Source organism: Ananas comosus, linkage group 5, assembly GCF_001540865.1.
Source record: "Ananas comosus cultivar F153 linkage group 5, ASM154086v1, whole genome shotgun sequence".
NCBI lineage: Eukaryota > Viridiplantae > Streptophyta > Magnoliopsida > Poales > Bromeliaceae > Ananas > Ananas comosus.
The window spans coordinates 5,553,851-5,569,950 of NC_033625.1; the positions used below are offsets into that span (position 1 = coordinate 5,553,851).

The 16,100-nt window shown below is 38.8% G+C and overlaps 2 protein-coding genes across 2 annotated transcripts in view; both read left to right on the top strand.

The window, feature by feature from the left end:
• The window catches only part of LOC109710338 (formin-like protein 1), an 11,220-nt gene extending 3,737 nt beyond the window's left edge, over nt 1-7,483 (top strand). The window contains exons 2-5 of the mRNA XM_020232850.1: nt 3,543-4,125; nt 4,705-4,921; nt 6,252-6,496; nt 6,590-7,483. Coding sequence (XP_020088439.1) covers nt 3,543-4,125; nt 4,705-4,921; nt 6,252-6,496; nt 6,590-7,312 — 1,768 coding nt within the window. The 3' untranslated portion in view covers nt 7,313-7,483. The remainder of the gene's footprint in view (nt 1-3,542; nt 4,126-4,704; nt 4,922-6,251; nt 6,497-6,589) is intronic.
• LOC109710529 (crocetin glucosyltransferase 2-like) lies at nt 11,637-15,700 on the top strand. The gene is made up of 2 exons (XM_020233185.1): nt 11,637-12,369; nt 14,807-15,700. Exons 1-2 carry the CDS (start codon nt 11,722-11,724, stop codon nt 15,569-15,571), a joined length of 1,413 nt encoding a protein of 470 aa, XP_020088774.1. The 5' UTR covers nt 11,637-11,721; the 3' UTR covers nt 15,572-15,700.

Here is a 16,100-nt window from a genome sequence, read left to right on the forward strand (position 1 = left end):
AGAGATCTCGAGAATGTACACTCAAGTTTTTCGGAAAGCTGTGGTTTGGTCGAGGAAGCGAACGAAACGCGGCGCTGGCCAGCGCGGCGGTGTTTTTCTCCGTTGCGCTGCCTTCCCGCCGCGAGAACGCGACGAGCGCTCTGCTCTCACCACTGACGAGTCGGAGTCGCGTCCCGCGGACCCAGCCGATCCGTGCCCTGCGCAGGTGGCGCGAGGGGTGACTGTTTTTAATTTTAAACTGCACATGCTTTAACATATATTTAATTGGCTTGTCCCTCTTTTGATGTTTCTCTTGTTGCACTGTTTCATTCTGCCTCTTTAAAGATGAGAAACAAGTGCAACAAGAGGAAAGCAGTATAAATATTCTCTTAAGTGGGTTCAGTTTAATGATTAAGATGGGTGAGTTTTTGTTTCTGTTGAATTTTTTTCTTGTTACACTGTTTTTTATTTTAAACTACACAGTCTTAGAAGATATTTATACTGCTGTTGCCTCTTGTTGCGCTGTTTCCTTTTGTTGGCACTGTCTCCCTTTTAAAGAGGAGAAACAGTGACAACAAGATAAAAACCGTGGGCAACAAGAGGAAGAAGCAGTAATTAAATATTCTATTAAATAGGGAGTTTAAGATAAATGGGTGCAGTTTTTTTTTTTGTTGCCATTTTCCTCTTATTAGGTATTTATTTTAAACTTGGCGTCCATTTAAGAGATATTTATAGGATGCTTGTCTCTGCTTGTTGAATCTGTTTCTCTCTTCTTGATGACCTGTTTCTCTCTCTTTAAAGAGGAAACAGTGAACAGAGGAGAACAGTTGGAAAAAGGAACAGCAGTATAAATATATCTTGATGTGTAGCTTATAGATAATATTGGGTGCATTTTTTCTTTTGCACATTCTCACCTAGTTACAATATTTTTTATTTTAAAACTAACACATGTTTAACAGATATTTTATACTGCTTTGCTTTTCTTGTTGCACTTGTTTCTATCCAACAGTGAGCAAGAGGGAGAACAGTATAAATATCTCTTATAATGGGTGCGTTTAAAGATTAAAACAGTGTAAAAGAGAAATGAAGCAATAGAGGAGAAACGGTGGCAAAAGAGAGAAACAGTGCAACTCTTTAAGAGGTGTAATTTTATCTTATGGTGATTTAATATTGAAAAAGTGATATAAGAAGAGAAACAGTGTACGATATTTTTAAAGAGTGTATATTTCATTTAAATGTATTTTTTATTTTAATTCAGTTTACATGCTTTAAGTAGTGCAACTTGTAATTTTTTTTGTGTTTAACGATACATTTTATTTATATCGCTTTTTATATAATTTTTTTATCTTTATTTTTTTTCTGTTTTTTTTTTGTATCGTCTGTCAATTACGACGGTGTCGGTGAGACAGACGGCTAAAGACCCCTTGACCGAGCGCAGGACGCGGAGTGATCTCCCGGTTAGGCGTTCGTGTCGGCGAAGATGCATGTCGTCTGAGGAGCTAGAGAAGAGAAGAAGGAGAGGGAGGGAAGAGGAGAGAGGCGTGTCGTCACGGCGACGGGATCGGGCTGGGGGTCCGCGGCGGCGGAGGAGAGGAGGAGGGGGTCGCGGGCGGTGGAGAGGAGGGTGAGGAGGGGGGCGACCGTGAAGAAGGATGGTGAGGAGGGAGGCGACGGTGAAGAAGAAGGCGACAGTCCGCCTTTTTTTTTCGGCGAGAAAAAAAAAAAAAGAACGACAGAAACGAAGAGGAGAGAGAAAGAGGAAAGAGAAAAAGTAATAAGGGTATTTTGGTCAGTTTGCTGAAAAAGCGGACCGAATCTGCAAAAACGAAAATGGTGACCCGGTTTTGCAAAAGCCCAAAATAAATGAATTTTTTATGCAAAAAGGCCAAAAAAGAACTATATATATAGCTGAAATATTTTTTAATAATTCTGTGTTATTAGTGTTTGTGGATCTTGGGTTCTTAAATAAAATATTGTAGAGTTAGAATGGTGGTGATCTTATAAATTTGGTAATGATTGGTGAAGTAGAATGATTAAAAAAATAAAAATAATATAAGAAAAAAATTTAATGGAGAAGAAGTTGATAGTATAAAATATTTGGTATTTTAAAAGCGTCTACTTAAAATTTGAACACTACAATTTTTTTTTTTGTTTCCGTAATAAGTTGAACCATCCTACCGTGAATCACGGGAGAACTCCAAATCCCTTTTTACCTAGGCTTTGAATTTTCATATTTATATATATAATTATTCTTAATTTTAACCCTATATTAAGTTTTCTTAAATCAAATTTCCAATGTATTGACTTATTCAGAAAATTTTTATTCACCGAAATAATTAAATTACACGTTGGGAATATCTTTCTTGAATGAACTATTGAATCCTCACTAGTGGTAAAAATCAATCTTACCATTTAGATAAACAATATGATCTACTGTCTCTCATGTTAAAATTTTTTATGCACTACATTTCTTTCGCTTAGCAAGTTAAAATTTTATAACTTTTTACATACAAAATTTTAGCACATGGACCTATCCAATACCTGTGAAGAGAGTGAGCACTTTAACACCAAGTTGGTGGCTAATCTGTTAAGAAAAAAAAAAAAAGTAATTTTTAGACAAAAAAAGTTTGGACCCAACATTCATCGTCAGGAAAATTAGAGGTCTGGTGAGACAGTAGAGTAATTACTGTAATAGATATTTCGGTTGGCGCCAGTTTAGTTTTTTCTTTCATATGATTTTTTTATTTTATTTTTTTCTGACTTTCGACTTTTTTTGGCTTTTGTGTTATCTTCTTTGTGACTATTTTCAAGATCTATCTGTCTCACCAGCATAGTCAAATTTATTTTCACTACGTGTTAAGTAAATAATATGTTATCTGACTCTCTCTCTCTCTCTCTCTCTCAAAAAAAAAAAAAAAAGGAAAAAGAAAAAAGAGAACAGAGGACAATCCTATAGCACGCATTGAATTGGCAATGAATCTGCAGACCGCGCCATCAACTCTACAATCCATGCTAAACATCACTCCTCCAATCTTTCTATACATCATCCATTCACCATGAATTCAAAACAAACACACTGCCTCCCCTCTCTCTCTTCTCCCCTATTCTCTCTCTCTCTCTCTCTCCATATCCCTAACCTGTTCGGCTGTTCCTTCATCCTCCTCTTCCATTTCCCTCCACTAATGATTACACCTTGTACATCTCTTCCACCACACTCACCTGCCTTTTCCCACATTCCAAATATACCAACATCAATTCGAATCTCTCTTCCTCCTCAATTTCTTTTGTTTCAAAAAAAAGAAAAAGAAAAAACAAATGTAGTGTAATCAACTAATAAACAAAGATTCTACCTTTGCACCGAGTGTCCACTGTCACACCCTCTCTCTCTCTCCTTCCTAATATCTGTTACTCTTATCTCTCTTCTCTCCTCTCTCACACACACGACACAAACAACAACAACAATGACTTACATCTTTCGTTCCTCTCCTCCTCCTCCTCCCTCCTCCTCTCCTTTTTCCTCTCTATCTCACTCTTCTCTTCTTCTTCTTCTTTCTGCTCGCAAGAGCCCTGCACCAACCCTTCTCCCCCCACCTTCTCTCTCTTCTCAACCTCCCACTCCCTTCTTTCCCACACATACCTTCGCCTACCTCCCTCCCAACTCCCCTTCCCCAACCCAACTCTCCCCCCGCCACATCTCCCTCCCTCCCCACCCACATACACCGCGCCCACGCACCCTCCTCTCTCCTCCCCGTCCATTCTCCTCCCATCCTCTCCCTCCTCGCCCTCGCCTCTCCTCGCCTTCTTTCGACCCACTCGGCCTACCTGCTCCCGTCCTCCGCTCCTTTTCCTTGGCCTCAAACCCTCCCTCCCACCGCAGCGCCCCGGACCTCGCCTCCATCCGCGCTCTCCTCGCCACCCCGCCCGCCGCCCGCGCTCATCCTCCTCCGGAGGACGAGTCTTCTTCCCACCGAGGCGCCCCGCGCTGCCATGGCGGCCAATCGAATCTCCCGTAGGACCGCACCACTGGCGGCTGCGCGCGGAGAAATGCGCGCGTCCAGAACCGATCATGACATCACGCCACCACCCGTCCTCCCAGACCCCCGGGCGCTCACAGCCGCGCGATCGGAGTGCCCGAAAAACCGCAATGTCCTGCAGTTCCGATGATCCCTCGCCACCCCGCCGCCGCCGCGCCGCCACTGTTGGTTGGAAACCGGCTGTAGGAAACACGAACGCCCACTCACCTGCTCTTCTTAATCCTTCTGCAACCGGGAATTGAGAAATTCCGCGCGGCGTGTTGTTTCTCGGCCCAGCCGCCGCAGGATTGGATCGCGCGAGAAATGAGCGGTCCCATCGCAAAAGCTCAAGCCTTTGATGGGATAAGGTCCGCGCGAGCCTGATCGCGTCACGAGTGTGGATCAATGCGGTCGAGTCTCGTTCCTAGTTGGAGGGTTTTTGATTGTCTCCTCTTCGTTTTTCTCAGCTGGCTGATCCAGCTGATATTCAGAAAAAAAAAAAAAAAAAAAAAAAAGAAGCGCTTTTTACGTATAACTCTAATATCAAGAGTTAGTTTGAATGCAAAAGAAGCGTTTGCAAAAGTTTAGAATTTTTAGCCGTTGCTTCTTGGAATAAAGAAACTGCTTCAGAATCTGGACCAAACAAGCGCTTTTCTTTCGTCGTCGAGATGTCTCTTTTAACTGTTCCTCCTCTTTAGTTACCTCTTGATAGCTATTTGTCGACAGTGTGAATGAGGAGATGATCGAGAGTTTGTTCGTGTGCAATGCGACAAACACGGACTCAAAGGGGCGAACAAAGAAGCCAGGGCTTCTTCCTCTGCCGAATCAGGAGAAGAGGGTGCTCGATCCAAAGAAGTCGCAGAACATCGCAATATTGCTTAGGGCACTCAATGTGACCAAAGAGGAAGTGTGTGAAGCCCTCTTAGAAGGTAAATTCTCTCAAGCTTTTGCATCGATTTCGATGTTTTATTGCATTAACAATGACATTTGGATGGTTAATATTAGATTCTATCTAATCTTAGCAAATGCAGATTTTAATCAATCTTTTATGTAGGTTATTTCTCTCATTTGTATGTGCAATATCCTAGTCTGGTAGTTGATTGCATTTATTAACATAAATTCTATCATTTTAATTATTGTATGTTGTCGATTAATTGTCTAGTATATTGAATGGTTCGATGAGGCATCATGTCATTACTATTAAACAAGGGCATTAATCATTAACGGTCGGTATGCTGTACTGAAGTGGGGGACTACAATGAAGGATAGTGAAATGTGCCTCTCTTTAACTTTTCGCATGAAAGTGGATACTCTGAAGACTGGAACCTTGAACGTGCAGCCACTAAGATACAAGCTCAAGAACTTTGCCGGTACGCCAGGCACCGGCCCATGACAATATTGTCATCACATTATTGCTGCTTTAAAATTAGGTAGACTCTAGAAATGCACAGCTTTAATGTGGCCATTTTGCTTCCCCTATTGCGAGCTGCTGAGAGCTATTCTGATTGAAGTATTATTTGTGGTTCTTTGAATAACTCAACTTAAACAATGCTTTTGCAGAAGCTCGATGTACCTTATATGGCATAAGGTTAGGAGGAGGTTTCCTTAGTAATCTTCTTAGGCATCCTCTTTCATGTATAGCATTTTTAAACTTGTCCATTGTTATTGTATTATGAGCTACAATGTATAAAGAGCTGTTTTGGGGCATGCTTCTTGACGGCAATGCCAGTTGTAAGGAGTGACACCAGTAAGACGACCAATAAAGCTCCTCAAGTTGATTCCATTTGTCAGGACGAAATCATTTCTGCTCTTATGAAAGTTATAGTAAAATTCAGTACCGTATTATCACTTATTCCTGCTTGTGCTGATATTTTGAGGGATATTTCCTCACACAAAAGAGATTATTTACTTCATGTTAACTACGGTTCCTCTGGTTGATATGAATTATTGAAACTAGAAAAATTGGACTGTTCGGCCAACAAGTTAAATGCCTTATGGCAAATCTATCAAGTATCGTAAGGGGTTTAGACTTTAGAGAATTGAAAAAACTTCATCGACCACACAATAAGAAAAATCATACTTATGATTCTCATTTACGAACCTGTTAATACGTGTAGTGTCTGTCATCGCAGTTTAGCATTTAACTGTAGAAATCAAGATACTCCAGTTTTTTCCCCCCCAGCTTGTAAATCAACAGGTAATTTTTTTTTTATTTTTTATTTTTTTACTAATTCACGAAATGGTTATTATTTAAAGCAGGTAATACGGATAACTTGGGAACTGAACTGTTGGAGACGTTGCTAAAGATGGCTCCTAGCAAAGAAGAAGAAATCAAACTGAAAGAGTACAAAGATGGCTCTGAACTAAAGCTAGGTCCCGCAGAAAATTTTCTCAAGGCGGTGCTTGAAATACCATTTGCTTTTAAGAGAGTGGAAGCAATGCTTTACATTGCAAACTTTGATTCCGAGGTCAAATACCTCAAGAAGTCCTTCAACACTTTAGAGGTATGTCCACCGAGTTGTTCGCAACGAATTTCTGAATTGTTCTTTTGGTTTGATGCATGTAATTCAACTGACGCCTTTCTCGAACTCTTTCAGGCAGCCTGTGAAGAGCTAAGGAGCAGTAGGTTGTTCATGAAACTTCTAGAAGCCGTCCTGAAGACCGGGAACCGAATGAATATCGGCACGAACCGCGGCGATGCGCACGCCTTCAAGCTCGACACGCTCCTCAAGCTAGTCGACATCAAGGGCGCCGATGGAAAAACGACTGTCCTCCACTTTGTGGTCCAAGAAATCATCAAATCCGAAGGCTCACACCTATCCACCAATCTTGAAAGCGAGCTTGCTAATGTTAAGAAGGCTGCTTCGATGGATTCAAACATTCTCAGTAGCTATGTCTCAAATCTATCTAAAGGAATTCGAAGAATTGTTGAAGTTCTTAAATTAAACGAAGGATCGAGCTCCAAAAATAGTCACCGAAAATTTCACGATGCGGTGAACACATTCCTAAACAAGGCTGAGGAGGAGATTATAAAGATTCAAGCTCAAGAGAGTGTGGCATTGTCTCTAGTTAAAGAAATAACCGAGTATTTTCACGGCGACTCGGCTAAAGAGGAATCTCACCCCTTCAGGATTTTCATGGTTGTGAGAGATTTTCTTGCCGTTCTTGATCTGATCTGCAAAGAGGTTGAGAAGATCAATAAACACCAAATAGCAAACTCCTCACGGCAATCACCGGTGCCTGTAAAGACTAAATTTCATGCATTGAGAAGTGTAAACTCAGATAATGGAGTTCACCATCATCATCATGATCTAAGTTGAGGTTAATCATTCGGAATAGCATCACGGAGTGCGAAAATGATGGATTTATTTAGTGATCTACTTTTGCTGAGTTACATATTTTTGATCCTGTACTTGTAGGTATAGAGTAAAAGATTTTCGGAATAATTTTTGGTACATATACAAGAAATGGTCCATGAAGCTAATTTATGTATATTAATGAGAGCATACTCATCAATGATGCATCTGCGGCGATGAAAATGCGACTGTAATCAAATATTTCTTCTCTATCTAAAGATGCAGTACGCATGCATTTTGTAAAATTACATCAGAATCTTTGTTTCGGATCGTTGGCGCTAATCATTAATCTTAAAAGCTCGAGCTGTTAGAAATATACAATCAGTTCACTTAAAGCTTATAGATACAGCACCTATGAGTCTTGATTGTGACTCAGTCTATCTAGTCTTACGCCATTTTGAACATTACTCGGTCCAATCCGACCACACGTCAGTTCGAACATGACTCGGCACACTTGGCCTCCCTCCATAGGGCAGAATGCTGACCCATTTAAGCCAACACTTTGTTATGGTATAAAGTTGAAATAATCTTTTGAATCTAAAAATCAGAAGTTTTAAATTGATACTTGTGCATCTGCTACTATGCTTTGTGGTTTGAAGCTCCAATGAGGCGGGGGTGGAGGGAGGTAGGAAATAAATGCCTATGCAGAAATACTATTCGAGTATAATGGTTTGGAAAAATAAAAAAGAAAATTTAATATCTTCTCCATTAAATTCTTTACAATATCTCTTATTGTAGTCGAAACTTTGGTTTTAGCTCAAACAGTACAGTTTAGTCTTTTATCACAGCAAAAGTTTTTTTTTTTTTTTTTTTTTTTTTTTCCCCAAGTACTTGATTTTTACTTCTCAGAATAAAGAAGCAAGATAAAAAGACAGACCAAAGAGTATATAAAATTTATTTTGGGCCGAACTCTGGCCTATAAATTTTGAACAAATTTAGCCTTATCCAAATCCGGCCCAACCCCCAATTTCTGAACATTTTTTTTTTAATAACACAATTATTCTTGTGTGAAATTCTGAATATATATATACACACACACACAACAATTCTGAAAAAGTAGTACCTATTCACTAGCAGCAAAAGTAGAAGCTCTAAACCAGAATCGAGCTTCATGAACAGAAAATAGCTTATTTCTATTCATTTTTTTCTATTTTCTTTCTCTTTGTCACCTTTTTTGTACCTTAACGTAGAACTTTTAGTTTTTGCTGTTATAAAAGCAGAAGCTCTAAGTCGAAACTTCTGATTTTAAAGACTAAAACTCTCTGTATTTGGTAGCAAGTGTTTGCAAACATATTAGGGGAATATTTGTGGGCCCTAAGCATTCAAATTTTCTATAGACTTTTTTTCTCATTGTCATATGCGCTCAAGTTGTTTTGGTTTGTCCACACAATTTAAGATATCACATGTGTTTAATTTGTCAGAACAATAGCGACCTTGAAAGGACCTTGAAAAATTTCAAATCCTAAACTTTAAATTCTTTTACATATAAAATTATAATAAAATATAAAAAAAATTAAAGTAACAAAATGATGCATTGGGTGCACTAGAAAATATCCGGCTACTTCCCGTAGGTCATCCATGGCGTTCCCAATTTGCTTTAGACGGACGCAATGTCTATAAAATTTTTATCCTGCAACAACCAAATGATAAATCCAAAAATCTACGGGAGAGTCAGGGCCACTTATGAAGTATCCACTCCTTCTCAATATGCCTTGAAAGGCCTCTCCCATTTGGCATTCCGAAGGTATAAAGGTGTTCACCGAGAGGTACGTTTTGGGATTCCGCATATGACACCAATTTTCTTACCACGATATGGACCTGTTGGCGCCATAAAAATTGGGCCACGTGGTGAACTAAGATGCATCTCAAGCATGGCCCTCGAAGCCAAGGACAAGCGACATATGGTGTGCTAGAAATAGAAAAAAACACATCGAAAACCACAAAGCCGTTACGACTTACGCAATTAAGATCGAATAGTAGTGGCCCACGAAATCAGAGATGTGGCGATCATGAGAATATATTGTGCTATCTTCGAACTTGGTTGATCCAGTCGAATCGAAATTGCTGTGTGAGATTGAACTCGGCTGATTTGATCCCTCACCAGCCGAATCGCTTGATTCGATAGTAGGCGAAAACTTCGAGAGTCATCTACAGTCGCCGCTCTAACTCCTTGCGCGCTTTCCGAAAGAGAGTTTTGATCGAATCAACGGTCAAAAAAATTGACACGCAACAAGGCCATTATTAGGAAATTTCCTCCGTTGACTCGACGGTGACTCCAACCCGCCGAAATGCCTTAATTCCGTAACTTTATAACTTCGCCAATCTAAATACTAACCAAATGTGGCCCCGAAGAAGTCACGTATGAGTCCCACCGATCGGTGACCGGCTCCCCCACTTATAAATCCTTTTTTTGTGTGGAAAATTAAGGCAAATCCATATTGATGGCTAAACTATATTATCTTGGATCTTAAACTGTACAATCTTAACTTTTCCATGATCTAATTTCCACACAAGTGTGCTCAAATCCCATTAAACAGCTGCAAAGTTCATCCACACAAGTTTCCACAAAATCTACATCTTAATCATTGAACGTGCCAAAATGGCAAATAATAAAAATTAATTAAAGACCAAAGCGTAGAAAAATAATTAAGTCAATTTATAATGTTATATTTTTTTTTCCTCCCATGATTAAGCTGTTCTATATATTAATATAATAATTATCCATCACTTGTACGTGCGCAAGTACGTCATTCTCTCATATGTGCCAACAAAATCGTACGGCGCGACAAAGGTAGTCACTCTCCAAATTTTTAATTTTTTATTTTGTTCAATTTTTTCTTATATACTCTAAAATAGGGGGTTTATCCGAAAAAATCAAGGGTTTTGAAAAGTAGAATTGAGAATTACAGTTTGTGTGAGTCTATATAAAAGTCAAAACTTTTCACAAAAATATAATTTAAATTACATAAACGTAAATATACAAATCCTTTCCAAACTATTTTTGTAAATATTTTTTTAGATTTAAAATTTTGCGATTGTACCATGCATCCTTAAAATTTATCGAATAGTAAACTGTCGTTCCAGTGACATGCCTTGCATGTGATTTAATAACGTTTCAAGATACAAAACAGTTTATCTCTTCTTTCATAACGCATAATAAAAAAAATAAAAATTATTGATGAAGTTTTCTTGTTTCTATAATCGTACTACTTTATTAATATATATTGAGTAGAAGAGAAGAAATAGAACTATTATTGTACTTTTGAAAATATTATATATAAGATTTTGCATAAGACACGTGATAAGAACACTTATTTGATTACTAGCTAACTTCACCTAATTAAGAGGAAAAAATAAATAAAATTATTTAATAATACTTAATAAAAATATTTATTAATACTGTCCTTTTCTATTTTAATATTTATTTATTAATAAGAAAAAAATATTTTTTGTATTTTTAAAAAATTTTGTAGATTAATAGTTATTATTCACCATTTGGCTGGAATGTGCTAGCTGTAAGTTAACTAATTGTAAAGGTTAAAAAAATTCATTTCACTGGTAAATCAAATTATATAAAAATGGCAAGATCATCAAAATAAGCCTCAGAAAATTAAACTATTTATAAAACTAAACTTAGAAAAATGCTGGCCAAAATTAATCTTTTTTTTTCAAATTGAAAAAGAAAAGGAGAACTTTCTTTCTGTCTCTCTCCTCCCTTTTTCCCCCACATGACCTACTCATCTTTTATCTACATATTATATATATAAAAGGGAAAACTTCAAAAACCCTCACGTAGTTTCACACTTTCTCACTTTAGTACTTTATAGTTTAAAATATATTAATTTGCCCACCTATGATTTTGTTTTTATCTTTTTGGTAGTTTTTTTCTTAATATTTTCTTAAATTATATACAAAAAACTTCAGATACTCACATAAATTTAACGAATATTTACTTTAGTACCCTTTAATTTTAACTTTGTCACTGATTTAAGAGAAAAAATAATAAAATTGATAATAAAAAGAGAAAAACGAAATCACTGGGAGGCAAATTGATACACTTTATACCATANAAAAAAAAAAAAAAAAAAAATGATTTAAAAAAAATAATAATAAAATTGATAATAAAAAGAGAAAAACGAAACCACTAGGAGGCAAATTGATATACTTTATACCATAGGATACTAAAGTGAGAAAAGTGCGAAACCACACGGGGGTTTTTGAAGTTATCCCTATATATAAGTATACCTCCTCTTTAGTCTTAACACACACACACACAGCCACACACACTCACACACTCTCTCTCTCTCTCTCTCTCTCTCTCTCTCTCTCTCTCTAAAAGTTATTAAGGAAGTGGGATATAGAAAAAGAAAAGGATGGTGGACCGGGAGCACGGGGTCGACGTGCTCCTCCTCCCGTACCCGAGCCAGGGCCACATCAACCCCATGCTCCAATTCGCCAAGCGCCTCTCGGCGCACGGCGCCCGGTGCACGCTCGCCGCCACGCGGTTCATCCTCGCCTCCACCCCGCCGGAGCCCGGCCCGGTCCGAGTCGTCCCCATCTCGGACGGCTGCGACCGGGCCGGGTTCGCGGAGGTGGACTCCGTCCCGGCCTACCTCGACCGGCTCGAGTCGGCCTGCTCGGCCTCGCTCGCCGGCCTCCTCCGGTCCGAGTCGGCCGCGGGCCGCCCGGTCCGGGTCCTGGTCTACGACGCGTTCCTCCCGTGGGCCCGCCCAGTGGCGCAGGGCCTCGGCGCCGCCGCCGCCGCGTTCTTCACGCAGGCGTGCGCCGTGGACGCGGTCTACGCGCACGTGTGGGAGGGCCGGGTCGGGATACCGGTTCCGGTTCAGCAGGGCCCGGTTCGCCTCCCCGGCTTGCCCCCGCTCGAACCGGAGGACCTGCCCTCGTTCATGCTCGGACCGGGCGACTACCCGGCTTACTTGGAGCTGGTCATGAACCAGTTCCAGGGGTTGCGGGACGCCGATGACGTGTTCATCAACTCCTTCTATGAGCTCGAGCCCCAGGTGAGCCACAATTTTTATTTTATTTTATTTTTTTTTTGCCTGGTAAACGTATATACAATTAATTCTAAAACAAACTATCTAATTTTTAAAAATTTAATTTTACTAACTAGTCTTTTATTTTATTAAAAACTATTTAGTGCATCTGGCGCATGTATTCATTCATAAGGTGTTTCTCTTATTGTTCGATTTAGTAAACAACATGAGATTTATATTATATGTTTTTTTAAAAAAATTTATAGCATATAAATGTCACGATGCACAAGCTACAGGCAAATTTTTTTTTGAAAAAAAAAAAGCAAATTAAACTATTTGTTATGTTAGTTAGTAATATCAACACTTTAAAAGTTGGATAATTATTTCTAAATGACTCAAAATTCAGATCAGTTCCATTCAATTTTATCTTTGTTTTTATTAGAGTTATATACAACAAAGTATTATATTTGCAAGATTTTTTTCATGTGTCATAGTGTATATTTTATTTTACATCCCATTTGTCTAAACACTAGAATATTTTTTTACTAGTTTTATTAATTTTTTTTAATACTAAAAATTTAAAAGATAAATGTATAGATAGGGTTGCTCAGATAATTAATGAATGGAAATATATGAAAAAATTGGCCATCCCATACCATAAAAAGGTTGTCCCAAATTGACCTCTTGAAAGCGAGCAAAAATTGATGGCAACAGCTTGGGGAAGCTTTCATTTGGCCTACAGGATGAAAGACCTCATGCCAAACCTAAAAACTTTAAAACTTTTCTCAAAAAAAATTTTTTGAGAGAAAAAAAATAAAAAATTATTTTGTTCAATTTTTTAGAAATAAACAAGATAATAAATATGAAACAACTAGATTTTATACTTAAAACTTTCATGCTGCGCCATTTAAAAACTTAAGTTATGTTTCGTTTGGAATTGCGGAAAGATTGAACTACGCGCGGTGAGAAAATACGATGAAAAAATATCTTATTTGTTTTTGTGTATAATATTGTGTTCCGCATATCGCGGTGAGTCGGTTACTGGTCCTACAGGAGAACGAAGAAATATATTCCTATATACTTTTTTTTCAAACTCTACTTTATTTAATAATAACTTTAAATGGACTTCAATATCAAACTAAGCGTAAATTATATAGAGATAGTGTGTATATTGTGTAGAGGTTAAGGTTGGTTGACTACAGTCACTGAGCTGGTTGCAAACTAAAAGACGTGAACGAGGCTTAGATATCATATTAAAGAGCTCAGATTCATCCCCAAAAATTGAGCTGTTAGGTACAGATACCCTACATATTATATACAGATCAAGGTTTTATTTGGGCTAAATTCTAGTTTTTTGTTTTCAAACCATGAGGGGTGTGTGGTATTTGGTCCTCAAATTTTTATTTATTATAATTTTTAGTTCGAACTTTGTATATTATTATAATTAAATTTTATAATCTAATTTTGTTGAGTAAATATTACATACATACGATCAATGTAAAAATGATGTGACATCTTTATTATTATTATATATCCATAAAAGATATTATGCCGATGATAGTTAAATCCGGATGGTAAAAATCCTGCACACTTTATAAATGATCTAATCACACTACAATAAAAATAGTGTATAACGACATTTTTAAATGGTCAAAAAAAAATATTGCTGGCTAAATTACCGACACTTTTAAAAAGTGTTGCTATATGTGGGGTCGCTAGGTATATAGTGACAGTTAAAAGTGTTGATATAACCTAAAAAAAGTGCTGCTAATTTATCAAAACTTATTTAAGCATTTAGCAACCGTCGGAACTTTATCTCGTTGGCTGCGGTGGCGGAGGATGAGGAGAGAGAAGGGCTCTTAGCCTAGGATTTCAGTAGATTGAGTGAGGGGAGAAGAAGAGATGATAATCGATTTTTCTTTTTTTTTCTTTTCTATTTTTAATCGGGTCGAATGGGTTGGATAGGGTGGGTTGAATAGAGTAACATTTTATTTTTGGTTTGATTGGGCTTTATATTTAGGCATTAGTAGATTTTTAAAAAAATTTTGGCATAAATGAGATATTTACACAAAAGTGTCCAAAATATGTGTCCCTATAGCCTAATTCTGCTATAGTGTCAGTTCACCGTGAATATGGATAATTAGCAAGTAGAGAACTTTAGATTTTAATTGATTCGTCATGAATGCGCATTTTTATTGTTTAGTTTACCATAATTTTACCTTGGATCGAAACTCAAATTCTCAAAAACATCATAATTGACATCGATCAATTATGAGAAAAAACAAAAAAAATACGAATCAATCTCTCATCCTTCCTGTCAAATAGATAACATTGGGCAAAACAAACAAACATGCCGCCCAATAAAATATATTTTTTAGAATAAAATTTTTATTTAATATTTTTTATTTTTTGAAAAAAAAATAAAATAAGAAAAATGTTTTTTTATTTATATTTATTTATGCAGGAGGCCGAGTACATGGAGTCGACGTGGGGGGCGAAGACGATCGGGCCCACGGTGCCGTCGGCCTACGTGGACAACCGCGTCCCCGACGACACCTCCTACGGCTTCAGCCTCTACTCCCTGGCCGCCGCCACCGCCTCCCGCTGCGGCCTCTTCCTCGCCTCCCACCCGCCGCACTCCGTCGTGTACGTCTCCTTCGGCAGCATGGCTTCGCTCTCACCAATTCAGCTATTCGAGCTGGCGCACGGCCTCCTGCGCTGCGGCAAGCCCTTCCTCTGGGTCGTCCGCGCGTCCGAGCGCCCCAAGCTACCCGCAGAACTTCTCGCGGAAGAGGAGGGAGCGAAGAAGCAGCTTTATACGATAGTGGAGTGGGCGCCGCAGCTGGAGGTGCTGGCGCAGGAGGCGGTGGGGTGCTTCGTGACGCACTGCGGGTGGAACTCGACGGTGGAGGCGATAGCGCTGGGGAAGCCGATGGTGGGGATGCCGCAGTGGACGGACCAGCCGACGAACGCCAAGTACGTGGAGGGGGTGTGGGGGGTCGGAGTGAGGGCGAGGGCGGGTGCCGAGGATGGGGTGGTGGGGAGGGAGGAGGTGGAGAGGTGCGTGAGGCAGGTCATGGAGGGGGAGAGCGGGGAGGGCTACCGCAGGCGGGCAGCCGAGTGGCGGCGGAAGGCGTGCGAGGCCGTCACTGACGGCGGGAGCTCCGATCGCAATATCGCCGAGTTCGTCACCAAATACGCCGCAGTCGACGGCGGCGGAGCAAAGTAGTGGTGGGTGGTGGTGGTGGTGCACCAGGCATGCATGCAGACACATCTGTTTTCTATCATGCAAATTTTGCAATGCCATACCAAAATTATTATTATTATTTTTATTATTATTAGAGTGGACTTGTGTACTTTCCATTTCGTTAAATATGATATATATTATTAAAACTAATAAAAATTAAATTTTATAATTTTTATTATTAAACTTTTTTAAAATAAGATCGATATTTCTAAAATTTAAGTCTGCTGTTGTTAATTTATATGATATTTTTATTTTTATTTGTTCAATTTCAGACTACTAATTTACTAGATAAATAAAATTATAAACTTATAAATTTTGATTTTTATATTTTTATTGTTGTGTCTCCTTGTCATTTTCTGGTTGCCTTTTTCTTGTGGGGGACAAAATTGCTTAGTATGATTAAAACCACACGTACGTGTCGACTTAAGAAGCCACTCTAGGTTCTAACCTATCGAAGATTTTTATTTGATGAGAAAAACAGTTTATAAGCCATTCATTCAAAGTAAAAATT

Coding starts and splice junctions, on each gene's coding strand:
- LOC109710529 (XM_020233185.1), top strand. CDS start 11,722: ATGGTGGACCGGGAGCACGGGGTCGACGTGCTCCTCCTCCCGTACCCG. Junction 12,370..14,806: donor TCTATGAGCTCGAGCCCCAG/GTGAGCCACAAT, acceptor TTATTTATGCAG/GAGGCCGAGTACATGGAGTC.